General features: G+C 56.2%; 4 protein-coding genes across 4 annotated transcripts; all 4 read left to right on the top strand.

Annotated features, from left to right (window-relative positions):
- Positions 1 to 1,697: 1,697 nt before the first annotated feature.
- UV8b_02596 (uncharacterized protein) lies at positions 1,698 to 2,395 on the top strand (the record flags this gene model as incomplete). Its single annotated transcript, XM_043140094.1, has 5 exons — positions 1,698 to 1,776; positions 1,846 to 2,000; positions 2,056 to 2,076; positions 2,213 to 2,232; positions 2,344 to 2,395. The coding sequence occupies 5 exons, from the start codon at positions 1,698 to 1,700 to the stop codon at positions 2,393 to 2,395; spliced, it is 327 nt and encodes a 108-aa protein (XP_042996028.1).
- Positions 2,396 to 2,598: 203 nt separating this feature from the next.
- UV8b_02595 (uncharacterized protein) lies at positions 2,599 to 3,811 on the top strand (the record flags this gene model as incomplete). The annotated part of the gene is made up of 5 exons (XM_043140093.1): positions 2,599 to 2,603; positions 2,673 to 2,737; positions 2,800 to 3,238; positions 3,293 to 3,355; positions 3,487 to 3,811. The coding sequence occupies 5 exons, from the start codon at positions 2,599 to 2,601 to the stop codon at positions 3,809 to 3,811; spliced, it is 897 nt and encodes a 298-aa protein (XP_042996027.1).
- Positions 3,812 to 4,337: 526 nt separating this feature from the next.
- UV8b_02594 (uncharacterized protein) lies at positions 4,338 to 4,554 on the top strand (the record flags this gene model as incomplete). Its single annotated transcript, XM_043140092.1, has 2 exons — positions 4,338 to 4,403; positions 4,465 to 4,554. 2 exons carry the CDS (start codon positions 4,338 to 4,340, stop codon positions 4,552 to 4,554), a joined length of 156 nt encoding a protein of 51 aa, XP_042996026.1.
- A 5,947-nt stretch (positions 4,555 to 10,501) lies between these two features.
- On the top strand, positions 10,502 to 13,114 carry UV8b_02593 (uncharacterized protein; the record flags this gene model as incomplete). Its single annotated transcript, XM_043140091.1, has 1 exon — positions 10,502 to 13,114. The coding sequence occupies one exon, from the start codon at positions 10,502 to 10,504 to the stop codon at positions 13,112 to 13,114; it is 2,613 nt and encodes an 870-aa protein (XP_042996025.1).
- Between the last annotated feature and the right edge of the window lie 902 nt (positions 13,115 to 14,016).

The following is a 14,016-nucleotide window of genomic DNA, read 5'->3' as shown; positions in this document are numbered from 1 at the left end:
GGCCTTCTTCTTTCCCACCTTGCCCGCTGCTTCATCCTGGCCCTTGAATGGGAGCATGAAAGCACAAATTGCCAGCCGGTTGACTCCACTAGATCCAGTCAGTTATCAAGATCGGATTTGCGCATGTCGGCCCGTCAGCAACTAAGGCCGGCGGTGGCGGCACCTTGGGCGAGAGGGGAAGCTGGCCTCATGTTATTCCCAATGTTTCCCCTTTCGTACCCAACCCGCAGATCGCGGAGAGAAGGGCAGATCAACCACGTTCTGGATGGGATGGGAGAATTGACCAGACTGGTTCGCTGCTCTTACGGGTCGGGTCAACCAACTGGCCTGCCGTCTCGTTCTCTGGGTCGGCCCCACACGTGCACCCCACTGTAGCCCGTAGCCCCCTCTGTAACTGGCTGCTCTGGTGGCTCGCTCTTCCATGTGTCACGGTTCACAGTAACCAGGTTGACCACCCAAGTCAGCAATTGCAGAACCGTAAGCAGCCTTTGGCAACCTTCACAACGCTACTGCTAGGCACTTAACTCACTAGGTCTTACAGCTAGCAAAGTTTCCCCGAACTTGGGGGCTCTCGTCCGCAGAGCTCTCGTCCGAAGAGAACATTGAAGAAAGCATTGGCAGGCGACACTGACCCTGGTGGATAGAACCAGACACTAACGGGCACTAAGGCTGCCTTGTTCTGGGCGTCACTGGACCGGGCCGGCTCGGCTCCTCTTGTCTCACCAGACGCAACCGCGCCCTCCTTCCTGCCTTCTGTAGTTTCAACTTCCAGCAGCAACGGCAAGAGAGCGACGGCAACAGCAATAGCAAGAGCAGGAGCAACAGAAAGAGCAACAGCAACAGCAAGAGCAACAGCAAAATCCCCAACCAGCGAGGCCTCTTGCGCCTCTTGACCAGATTGACATCTTCTCTTCTGCGCACCCAAGTACGTATCGACACACCCTGTCCATTTCGGGCAGCTCGATGCAATCCCTAGATTTACTACTACCAAGCCTATAGATGCGCGCAGGCGCTTCGTTGGAGGAGGCAACCCAGCTGCTTCGGGTCCAAACTGTCCGCTTATGCTCCCAAGCCCCCTGTTCTCTCGCTACAAGGTCAACTGCGTGCATGCGCGCATGGGACATCGGTACATGGTCCGCGTGCAGGTGGTGCGGTGGCCTGCAGCCTGGAGGGTCTAGCTCTGCCGGGGCTCTGCTATCGCCACCGGAAGCACCAGGCACAGGCAACGGGCAGCGCGCACTGAACGCCAGAAAGCTATGTACATGTATTGATGTGATCCGCAGCAAACCACCACCCCCCCACTCTTCCCTCAGCCTTCAGCCCTCACCCCTCCCCCCACCCCTCCCCTCCCTCACCCTTCCCCTCACCCTTTCCCTCACCCCTCCCCTCACCCTTCAGCCCTCACCCCTTCTCCCTCGCCGCTCTCCTCCCCGCAGCCCACAACCCGCACCTGTACACCCCCAACCCTTCAAACTCCTTCGTCCAGTTACCCCCCAAACAAGGAAGCAGTCATCGATCTTATCTGCTCTCCCACGCCATGAGTTGCGACTTGGAACGACCAAGTGCCATGTCACTCTCAGCTCCGAAAACTACCAGCCATGAGCCATGCATGATAGTGAGCGCCGAATTTCCCAATCGACAAAACCCTCGAGGGTTGCCAATGAATGTGGCCTCGACCTCTACCCTCAACTTCTGTTATGCCTCCCGCTACGGCTGTGGCCAGTCTCACCATGTACACGGTTTTCTGGAATTACTTTCAGGTCTCCTCCTTGCCGTGTGCGTAGATATTCCTTGATCAGCTTCATTTCATGTGGTATCATCCGTTGACCTGGACGTGGTCCACAGTGTTTGGAGCCTGGAAGTTGTATGGTCCATCGACACATCGAGGAACGGGTGTCCCCGCGACACGCTCAATTCTTTTGTGGTTGCTGCCCCCTGCACTCACTCACATAGCCCCGGCCCTCGTTGAACTAGCATGTACAATGTCAGAAACTCCACTGGTAGGTACTCCGTCACGTCCGTTTATATATTAAACCAACATCCTGACCACCCTAGTGGCCTGCGTTTTGTGGACTTGTGGACTTGCTTGCTTTTGATAAATAAGACTCCCATGCTGGCACCATCGTACAACCCTATGCCACTTATTACTGTCTCGTCCTTTGACAAAACATTCCCTCTTTTTCCACAAGCGTCATTGCTCTTGAGTGATTAGAACCCGAGTTCACAGAGGCTGTAAGTTGGGACGCCTGCCAACCGCCACCGTCACGAGGAACGCAAGTGGTTACGGCTCGTGACAATGACCAAGAACAAGGGGGACTGATGTTCACTTTATGCACAAATTAGAACTCCACGCCAGTGGTCAATATACGAGCTGATTGCCTTTTGGGCTATTTGACGCATGGAAAGCTGCTCAAGGAACACGTTACCTGCGCTACGGCTACACCTCTTACACGTAAATTGCAGACGCATTTCTCGGTTCCTAAGCGTCCAGGCCTGCCTCTCTTGGTCTGAGACATATTTGCTCTCGAATCGGAGTCGGAGACGAGGGTATTGCGGCAACAGCTCTCACAGACATCCGATTCATTCCCAAGGCTCAGCATGAGGTAAAGCAAAAACGCACTTTTTTTTCTTTTGTACAACATCCAAACTCATGAACTCATGAGAATGAATAGTGCGGTTGCGATCCCTTTTGATCCTGTTTTTGATATGGCGCCCAGATCAGCCTTTACTTGGCCCGGTATAAACCAACCTAGCAGACTCTAGCGTAGGAAAACGCCATGGCTAAAATCGTTCCCATAGGACCTTTGTACTCGACTTCAGCAACCCACAACATTTTTCAAACCGATATCGGTTCGTTTTTGGGCGGCTCGGATACCAGATTAACGCCTCCCAGTGAAGCGACGTCACTTGCTTCCAGCCCTATGGGCGCACCTATGACTCCAGGCCACCAAGAGATGAGGAGACCGAAGACCAGATCTCGCCGAGACTTGAAGCTGACGGCTAGAATGAGGCGTGCCGAGAGCGCCTCTTATACAACGTCGCCGCCACCGATGGGCTTGACCGATGTGTCTGCTGCGATCCCTCTTTCTCTCTACTCGACGGAACCATCGATATCCCTCCTTCCGGAGCCTCCTTCCGGACTGCATGCTCAAAGCTATTTTTCCTCGTTGAACTTGCCCTTGCAAGAGAATTCATCCAGTTCACAAATGTTCGCCCCGCCTCCCTATCAACAGCCAATGTAGGTAGATGGGTCGAACGTTGGCTGAGACACGTACTAACAAACCAAACCTAGGCCTCTAGCGTACAGCTTATCGCTGGACTATCCCACTCTATACACTGGACCAAGCGAATTGGGGTATGTACAGTCAGAATCACGGCAGAAAAAACATGCCCCAAAATAAGCAGCAGCAGCAGCAGAGGGAGGAGGAAATTGGATGGATGAAGGGCAGTGTTTACTGGAACGAAGCTAATGTGGAAAATCTACAGTACTAGAAGCACTTCTTTACCCATCTCGCACGATGATGGCCTATTGTATCCCATGCAAACGGTGCCTGGCGAGAACAATGCAAGTAACGCACAGGAAAGCAGCCATGTTAGAGTCGTACAGAGCAGACCGAAACCGAGATGCTGGGAACACGGCTGCAACGGCAGGCAATTTTCTACTTTCAGTAACCTGTTACGACATCAACGGGAGAAATCAGGCCAAGCGGCTAAAGCTGCATGTCCCAACTGTGGAGCGGAATTTACACGGACCACGGCAAGGAACGGTCACTTGCTGTACGACAAGTGCAAACAACGGAAGACAAACTGAGGTTGCCGAGCAGGTATCCTGCATTGGGGGCGACATTTCAAACAGGGTGAATGAACAAGCTGGCCGATGCAACTCGTTCTGTGGCCTATCGGGCGAAAGCCAACCTTGAACGGAGTTGCACATGAATTGTACGACTAGACGATTTGATTCGACCCCGAGGCTTTCGCTGTTATTTTTTTCTTATTTCGTTCTCTTTATCCCTTGCATGGATAAACTCGACAATCACCTTGGCGCGCTTCTTGCGTCCTCGCCGTCATGGAGACTCTTAGCCTCGGTGGAAAATGGAAAAGTGGCAGCGCAACGGAAGTCTGGAATGCCGAATGCCGATTGCTGAAGACGTTGGCTGGGGCTGGCTGGTTGCCCCTCGGGTAGACAACGAAGCAGGGGTCAACCGTCAGACAAGGGTGGTATTGCTGGCCACGGAGATGGACATGTACGGTCGTGTCTCTCTCTCTCTCTCTCTCTCTCTCTCTCTCTTTTTTTTTTTTTTTTTTTTTTTTTTTTTGTTTTGTTTGCATTGCCAAACATGATCAACATGATCACCATCACCATCACCATCATCATCAGCAAAATTATCACCATCGTCACCATCGTCAGTACCGCCATCACCATCATCTTTGTCTCTTTTCTGTCAGTCTGTCGCGTCTTCAAAGAACACTGGGTCATCGTCACGGGTGTTCGGCGAGGTGGTCGGGAACCAGGGAGACGCCGTAGTACCTGCTCGGCACGCAGCGGTGCTTTAGGTTCCAGGTACTCCGGTTCTAAAAACAAGCACAGATTCGTCCGAGCTTGCATATCATACATTTCGGCTGCATGATGGTATCTGGCAAGGCTCCAAACGACGGGCTGTTGGGCAACGATTGTTTAGTTGGGGGTGGGATGAGGAGTTGCGCGCGCGGGGTTCCGTCGAGGCAGCCGCATCGCGCATCGCCACATGTTTGACAGGGATAGATTGGGGTGAGGGAGGTAGGAGGGGGGGGGATGCCAAGGCAACTCCACGCAACTCGGGCCCGTGCATAGCAAGGCCCTCCTTGACACCGTTGAAGCAGTAATAAATGGCTCATGACGTCTGGTCGGCATCCCTTGTCAGACGAGCTGCGTGGTGCTGCGTGGTTCTGCGTGGTTCTGCGGCGCAATGCCCTTTCTTTCTTTCTTTCTTTCTTCCTTTTTCCAAGAAAAAAAAGAAAAAGAAAAAGAAAAAAAAAAACCTAGCACCCCCTTGTCGGGTTTCTTGGCTGGGTACATATACCAGTTGCGAGAGTTGGCGGGGGAGTGCGTCGTCTAAACCAGACACCAGACCAGACCAGCCACCAGCCACCAGCCACCAGCCACCAGCCACCAGCCACCAGACGCTAGACGCTAGACGCTAGACGCTAGACGCTAGACGCCAGCCGCCAGTAACTACCAGACTGTACCCCATCGTAGCGTATATACTATGATGTATCTTGGTGGACCATGCTGTGCTCGGTGAGTGCACTATGTGTTTAGCAGCAAACCACGGGAAGAATGCATGTGATGAATCGACCAGACTGCTCTTGGAAACCAGCCCCCGTTCCCCTGCTGAAACCGAACAAGTCACCACGTACGCCAGAAGCCATGACATGGCGATGAGTCGGAAAGCCGCCGAAGCAAACCCCCCTTTCCCAAGTCTACGCTTCTCAAGACGCGCCTTAGTTTGGGGTCACGGCCGAGCGGGGCTCCCTTTTTGGCAGAATCGGGGCCGATGCACCTTGCGTCCGCTTGTTGTGCCGGAAACGAGAGGCCGAAACGGGATTTCGCACAACCAGGCTCGGCACACGGATGACGCGCCGCGCCTCATTGCCGAGGCAAGGCAACCAGAGATGCCGTCCAGGACTTTCAGAGGAAGTCCCGTGCCTCGATAACGAAGCTGGGAAGAGGTATAGACGCAAAAGAACCTTTGCCCCCCTCACACACCCTCCCCCGGCGCCGGACCAGGGGGGGGGCATGCCTGAATTCAGTGGGACACGGAAGGGTTGCGTTGGGCCCTGGGGCCAAGGCAATGGGGGCCGGCCGGGCTCACCGGGCTCACCGGGCCATGCCGGCCCGCTTCTGGCTCGGGCCAATCGTGGGGCGCCGCCGTGGTGGACATGGTAGAGTTGGGAGATGGATAGTTTGCTGAATTTCTGAATATTCACCCTGAAACAACGGCGTGCGGGGTGCCGTGCTTTGGCTTGTCCCTTGTCGTCCCTTGTCGTCCCTTGTCGTCCCCTGTCGTCCCCTGCCGTCCCCTGTCGTCCCCTGCACGATGAGTTTTTGGCCTTTGTTGGGCATCATAGTCGTGCTGAAGCTGTCATGGGACTCGGGAGGGCTGCCAAACAAAGACAGGAATCGACCCTTATCGAGAAAGGGCCATCCCATGTTATGTACGGAGATAAGCGCGCATCCCGTGTACAAGGCTCCACTTGACCCGCAAAGGCCCACAAGAAACGATGCTGGAAACGGCAGCGCCCGCCGAGCACCCGGCGCCAAGTTCAGCCACCACCACCTTCCATTACAGGTGACAAGAGACGAAATGAAAGCACACATAAAATGGGCATCAAATTGGCAGATGCTATAAATAGGGCAGTCTCCGCATCTCGATGGGCCAATCTTGGCTTCCAGCAAGTGCCGTGCCGTGCCGTGCCGTGCCGTGCCGTACCGTGCCGTGTCGCACCGTGCCATGGAGAGCCAGGTACTTTGCACATTGCACCCGGCGAATACGCCTTGAGCCATTCTGCCAGTGCACCTTGATGGGGAACCGACGAGGCCATGTGCGCCAGACTGGAACTGGTGGGATGGGGACGGATTTAGATCATCCCGACTGGCCTGCCATCCGGCGCCCTTGCGGCTGTATCTTGGCCCCAGATCTGAGTACAGTAACGAGGACGGAGAGGGAGAAGACGCAAGGGAACAGACGCGCGTCCCTCCGTTTCCGCATGACTGATTACGTCCCCGCCAGGCGTTGATTCCCGCCAAGCGGTCCTGCTGGGGGCCGGACACCCAGGGCCAGGGGGGGGGGGGGGGGGCTTTTTGGGCCTTGCAGCACCAGGGTCCAGTTCTGAGGAGCGGGTGCAGGGGGAGCACATTGATGTTTTCTGGAAGCGAGGTCTACTGGTTTCTTACTTACCCCGCGGGAGTTGATTCTGTTGAACACAATGGGTTCGGGACCCAGGGCTGGGACCTGGGGGACCCCGTTTTGGGATATTGAAACCGTGGCATGGATGATGGCGATGATGACGATGACGATGATGATGATGATGATGCATGGGACGAGGCGGGACTTTTGCACGCTGGAGCGCCGTCGCTTTTAACGCACTAGCTTGCTTGTAGGGAAGCGGACGCATGTTTCATGCATCAGGACGCCCAAGCTAAGCTGAATTTTGTTTGCAAGGGGAACAAGAAATGGCTTTTTACCCCCATCTCACTCGCTCCCTAGACCGATCTCTGCGGCTCGGCGTGATGGGGAATGTTTCGAGAAACGGCAGCAAGAGGGCGTACGGATGGCTGCATCGCGCATCGCGCATCGCGCATCGCGTGACTTGTCGTCAGCTACTGCGACGTACTTGGGAGCAGGTACCGAGTACCAGTTACCAGGTATCTCGTGAGGGGATGCTGGCCCGAACCCCACGTGGCCGCACTTGCTTCGCTGCTTCACCTTCACTGCTTCACTGCTTCACTACTTCACTGCTTCCTTGCTTCACTTGTACTTCACTGCTTAGTATCTACTTCACTGCTTCACTGCTTCACTGCTTCCCTGCTTCACCAGACTGCCCCCCTGCTTCCCTGCTTCCCTGCTTCCCTGCTTCCCTGCTTCCCTGCTTCCCTGCTTCCCTGCTTCCAGACAGGTTCTGGAACCTGGACGACTCAGATGTCATGATTCGTACGGACATGCTCCGTGCAGGGCTCCGAGCCCTCCGACCTGCTCATCTTTCTTCCTCGACCCGGTCCACACGCCACGCAGGGCAGGCAAATCTTGTCCCCCAGCATCTCACGCCTCCCTGCCAAATATGAAACCCGATCGCCGCGCGGCCCCCCCCCCTCTCCCCTGCCCCGCGTCTTTCTGGCTTCTGGGAGGTGCAGACGGGCAAGGAAGCTTGCCGCTGCCGCGTAACTACTCCCGAGTCCGTGCTCCGTACTGCTGCTGACGGACAACTTTGGACCGTCGTCTGCCCCCCCCCCCCCCCCCCCCCCGAAACAAGGCGTGACGCCACGCCGCCAGCAATGGGGGTATCGATGCCCCACGGTCGCCCTGCTGGTCGAGCTGGCTGGGTTATCCAGACAATAGCCCCTGCGGGCCCTGCCTACGCCCCCATGGCTAAATGGATATCTTCCATGGTTGCGGCGACAGCTGAATCCGGTTCATCAAGCGAAAACTAGCTGCAGGAGCTGCAGCAGAACTGGGAAACGACCGAAATGCCTGCTTGCGTCTTTGTTCAACCCACTACGGTTTCGGATTTGACGGCCGGAAGACGTGACCTCAGCTGGCCCGCCCGCGAGTGAATGCGACTGCTACTGGAAGATGAGAAAAATGTGGGTTTTTTTTTTTTTGTTTTTTTTTCTCAGACAGCATGTCCAGAGAATCACGGATCGGCCGGAAACAGATGACGTTGAAACGAGACATTTGAAGCCTCGCCCCGGGTCACTACCACCTCGTCGCTGCTTTGTCGGCCTGGTAATATGTCAGGCGTGCCATGACGACTCTTGAGCCTGTCTTTGGGCAATCGCACCCGTGGGCTTGATTGATTGATGCAGCTGTCGATAAAAAAAGACTTGGCGAAATCCAACTCGGCGAATAGCTCTCCCGAGGCTGGGGAAGATGGAAAAGAAAAGGGGGGGGGGGGGGGGGGGGGGGTCGGAAGGGTAGCGTACACCCTATGCCCACTGCAAAGTATCTATTCCGCTATTGTGCCAGCAGGTTCATTACCCGGATATATTACTCCGTACTTATTATATCAACGGCTCTGTGCAGGGTGGCTTTCGCCGCCCGCGCCTCCGCGCCCCCGCGCCTCCGAACAAGCAAGCATTTCAGAATGGTCCCGGACCTGGTCACCGGTTCTGCGACGAGATGACGAAGCAACAAGCGGGTGTTCTGCAGGGAAAGCAACCACCAACGACAAAAACCTACTGGATACGTGCCAGCAAATATGCTTACAGTATAACAGTATCCACAGCCTCCTTGCCCACTAGGTACAAGCCGCTGCGTCCCATAGCGTGGCTTCTAGAAGGTCAAGATGTCAGCCAGCATATGTCAAGAAAGGGCGGGGTTGTGACCTGCTTAAACCGCCGGGTTCCAACTTCGGAGCGGTTACAAAGGTCAAGCAAGACTCGAGAGCACAAGTCCACCCAGAAAAGAACTGCACAGTCACCAGTACTGCGTACACCCCTTGTCATGACGGGTGACGGAGGCCACCACCTTGCACCAACCCTGCACCGCCATTATCCATCATCCATGCACGTCCATTGCGTCCATGTGTCTGTGTGTCGAGTAGATGGAAGGCATGGGCATGAAGGTGAGTGCGTGGGTGCGTCCGGCAGATATGGACAACCTCCGATACCAAGCAAGGGCTCGCGGGCTGGATGGATAAAAGCAGCTTCGGCATCGCCGCTGGCATGCCGGCCAAACAGGAGTCTGCGCACCCAGGGAGGTTGGGTTGCTGGGCAATGCGGAGGCAGCGCAGCAGCATCAACGGATACCGCATTGCAGTATTTGGCTTGCGAAATGCCGGTCCCGGCGCTTTCCCCTTTTATTCCTTTGAGCTCAAGTGTGAGCCCGCCAAGGCTTCGCGCGGGGGCCATTTTCGGCATGATGGCCATGAAGCAGGGCGACGCCTGGGCCAATATATGGCCTTCCAAGCAAAGCGTCCGCAAACGTACAAGAGCATATACTCAGTTGGTGCATGTTTCGGTGAACGTCAGAATACCTCCCACCTCCTACGTCGCAGGTGGGCAGGCACCTGCTTTACCTGCGTCGTCGGAATGCGGATTTCGGGGTGCGTTCCCGTGCCGTCCGTAAAGTCTGGCATGCGCATGTTGCCGTTATCGTCGTAATCTACGTGACGTGATGTGATGCTGCTGCGAATGAAGTGGCAAGGCAAGCAAGGGTAAGCCGAGGGTGTCGCAGATCGAAGACGCCACTGGGTGCTTCCGGAGGAGGTGCAGAGTTTCTAGAGGTCTGGCTGGTAGCCAGAAGTCAAGAGAGTGTCGCCTGCTTGCCTTTTGTCTTCGCCACAATGAGAAAGCGCCAACGAGAGATGACAAGACGCGGCTAAGCGACGACGAAGTCTGGCTCCACAACAACCCAGTGCCGCCACCCAACCCAGACTTCTTCACCAATCACCACCTATCACCTTCCTACCTACATACATACTTGGCTTACCTCATCATCATCACCCCCCACCCACTTCTGAGTTGCCTGAACCTGAATCGATCGATGACCACAACATCATGCACCAGCAACATCTTGCGTCAAAGCCGCCAAAATTCCGGGACAAAAATCCACCTGCTTCCTTTAGTTTTCAGCTGCTTCTGCTTTCACCGGTTGGGGCTTCTGCCGCTGGCACACGCTTAAAGAGCAAAAAAGCCCAAAAGTAAGGGAAGGCTCTGGCAAAGACGACGGCACGGCAAAGCTGATGCTCTGCCGTCGCAGAGGAAACGCGATGCTGGCTGGGAGGACACGCAGTTGCAGTGACCATGACGATGACGGCCTCGAGAGTTCGCGCCCGTAAGAACAAGGTCTTGCGGTCCGTCTTCCCGATTGACGTCTCGCAGCCCACGCCCCTGCTGGTCTCGACGGCGCCCGGGGAGCTTTTTGGTGGACCACTTGCGTCGACCGCCGCCGTCAGCGACGCCAACACCCCATCCTTGCAGCCGGCTGGTGATCAAGTTCGCTGGGACAGGGCGTGGCATGCTGTCACGTCAAAGATCCAGCTTCCGAGCTCCGTCGCCGTCGAGGACTCCTTTGGCACAGCCGCCCCGGACTCTCGGGGTGACGACTCGTCGTTCCGCGAGAGCTTAGCTCTGGTGCTAGACGCCCACCTCAGCGTGCCTTGCGCCAACCACACCGAGGACATCCTGCAGTGGCACACCCAGCAGGTGCGCCAGCACTTTATGCATCACGTTCTGCCCTTGCTGGCCGCCTGCGCAGCACAAGACCATCACGCGCAAGTGTTACTGAGCAGTGTGCAAACTTTGGAAGCGGCCCATCGTCAGTATCTCTACGGCTTGCATGTTGTTGTGCGAGGCATCCGAGACCAGGCCGCGGGACAGCTCGCCAGGGACAGGTTCAGCCGTGACCTGCATGCCATCATCGGAAACTCATGGGCTAGGGGCCTGGTAGAAGCCCTGCGCGGAGTCGTGTACCGTCTGCTGGCCGCGATTCTGGCGTCCAGCCGGTGCAGCACAGCAGCAGGGTCTGGCCGATGGCAAGGCGATGACGAGCGTCGAGTGCCTGCTGCACGGGAAGAATTGCTGAGCCTCTTGGAGTCGTTGAACAACGTTGGCTTGGGGGGGGACAGACTCCACGTCCTGTTTGCCGAGGTCATGGACACGTGCATGGGCGAGTTTATACAGCAGACTTACGCTGGCGTATGGACCGCGCTGGACTCGGACGGAAAGGTGGATGCGGATTCTTCGTCTGGCTGCATGGCACACCTATGCGACTGGGTTGAGAATCATTACGCCCGCCTGGCTGCCGAGGTATTCAGCCGGCTTGGTGGTCAAGTCGCCCGGGCTCATGTTCAGCAATGGCGAGAAATCGCCGTCGGGAGACTGGCTTCGCTGCGGATGCAAGAGCTGTTCGATATCGTGCTCGACTGGCCCAGGAGCAAAGGAGGCTTGGAAGATCTCCGGTGTGCCGTGGCAACGCCTCAACGGCGGCTGCAGCTGACCGACACATTCTCGGCTTCTGTGCAGAAGAGGCTGTTGCATCCCGGGAGGTCGACGCTCAACATACTGCAGACGTACATCTCCATGATCAAGACGTTCCATCAACTGGACGCTTCAAAAGTCCTGCTCGATCGAGTGGCGCACGCTCTGCAGCTCTATCTATGTCAGCGAGACGATGCAATACGAATCGTGGTCACGGGCCTGCTATCCAACCCCGCCGGCACAAGCACGAACGACGCAAGGACGCAACTCGTGGAACTGGGCGTCTTGCTGAATGAAGCATCGGAGCAGCAGCAGCAGCAGCAGCAGCAGCAGCAGCGTGCACATGTTGATGAAGACGACCTTGACTGGGACGACATGAGCTGGGTCCCCGACCCCGTCGACGCGGGGCCCAACTACAAGAGGCCCAAGACCGAAGACGTCATTGGCACGCTCATCAGCGCACTGGGCTCGCAAGAGATTTTCATCAAGGAATTTCAGTCCATCATGGCAGAACGGCTGCTTTCCAACCAAGCTGGGTTTCAGCAAGAGATCAAGGTCCTGTCCCTGCTGAAGAGACGATTCGGCGACAGTGCTCTCCAGAACTGCGACGTGATGGTCAAGGACATTTACGACTCGAGGCGCGTGGACGCTCTGCTACGCAAGAGCCTACGGGGTAGCCGCGGCCACGTCGAGAGTTGCGACAAGTATCATGCCAAGATCCTCTCGCGCCTCTTCTGGCCGAGTCTGCCGAGGGAACCCTTCACCGTGCCTGCTCCTGTTGCGGAAGTTCAGGCCCAGTACGAGGCTGGGTTTGAGCGCCTGAAGACGTCTCGAAAACTGACTTGGCTGGACCACATCGGATCAGCAACGGTTCAGCTCAACCTGCAAGACCGATCCATCGAGCTGGAATGCAAGACGTACGAGGCGGCCGTCATTTACGCGTTTCAGAGCGACGACGGCAGCCAAGCTGGCCCCAAGCAGCACACATTGGCCGAATTGTGGCAAAAGCTGATGATTGACGAGGACCTGCTGGACTCGGCCCTGCGATTCTGGATCTCAAAGAGTGTTCTCAAGGATGCCGGCAACCAAACCTACGTGGTCCTCGAGAGGGTGCAGGACGGGGAAACGGCGACGGATGCAAGGGGAGATGCAGCTTCGGTAGCCGGCGGAGAAGACGCCGGGCCGCTGTCCAGCCGAAGGACGAGGATTGATCCAAAGGAGCAGGAGCGGAGAAGAGTATACTGGCAGTTCATCGTGGGCATGTTGACAAACTCGGGCCCAGCCATGCCGTTGGGGCAGATAGCCATGATGATGAAGATGCTCATAGCCGACGGGTGTTCCTGGGGCAACGAGGAGTTGCAGGAGTTTCTGGGGGACAAGATTTCGGAGGGTGTGCTGGAGCTATCGGGGGGCAAGTATCGCTTGGTGAAGAAATGACGGTTCGTCATCTCCCCCCCCTGCGCGCAACCCGGCTTCGCTGGGTGAATAGAAGGTGCTGTGTGGGGAAACGTTTTATGGAAGGGCCGCGAAGGATGGTGTGTTGAGATGCACAGGATTATATGCTACTGCGAAGGTGTATTTGCTTCCTGCGAACCATGACTGCAAGCACTAGCTGGCACCCTTTGGACTACCATGTGTCCGCCCTACGTCGCGCAGCCAATCTGGGCACAGCAACAGCTGAGTTCACCTCGGCTTTCCACACGAGTCCATTCACACGAGACTGGCCGAGACAATCCCCCGGTCGGTGGGTGAAGAAATGATGCCCGCCTTCCAGTCAGCAACGCAGGGCATTTGAAGACGAGGTAAATTTTCCCTGTGGGACCGGGACCATGCCCGGAGGACGGAATTCAGCCATCATATCGTGGCTGGAAAGGCAAGTCCCGGGGCGGGTTGGAGACGCATTTTCTACTTTGGATTTGGGGCCGACGCGCGAAGCCATATCCGTGGTCGGATGGCATGGGTCCGAAGACGGCATGGGAAACAATGGCCAGGCGATTGACTTTTTTTTTTTTTTTTTTTTTTTTTTTTTTTTCACAGTCCATGTGCCAATGACGGCGTTCACAAAAAAAAAATTCACAAAAAAAACACACACCACAAGAATACGAGAGGCCGCCTTGCTCCTTCCCCTGGCTGGCAAGGACAATAACTGGTCCGCTGGGGAGAGGGCCATTGTTCTCTATTCCCCCTGGAGCCATGGCACGGTGACTGGGCCGTTTGAGTTGAAGACGGAGGATCAAGGGGGGCGACCGTTACGTCGCGTCACGTCGCTGTCGCTGTCGCTGTCGCTGTCGCTGTCGATTGCCCGCTGTCGCTGTCGATTGCCCGCTGGCGACAGTGCT

The sequence above is a fragment of the Ustilaginoidea virens genome, chromosome 2 (genome assembly GCF_000687475.1).
Source record: "Ustilaginoidea virens chromosome 2, complete sequence".
Lineage (NCBI taxonomy): Eukaryota > Fungi > Ascomycota > Sordariomycetes > Hypocreales > Clavicipitaceae > Ustilaginoidea > Ustilaginoidea virens.
The sequence above is the reverse complement of the archived record's forward strand: the minus strand, read 5'-3'. Positions and strand labels throughout refer to the sequence as shown.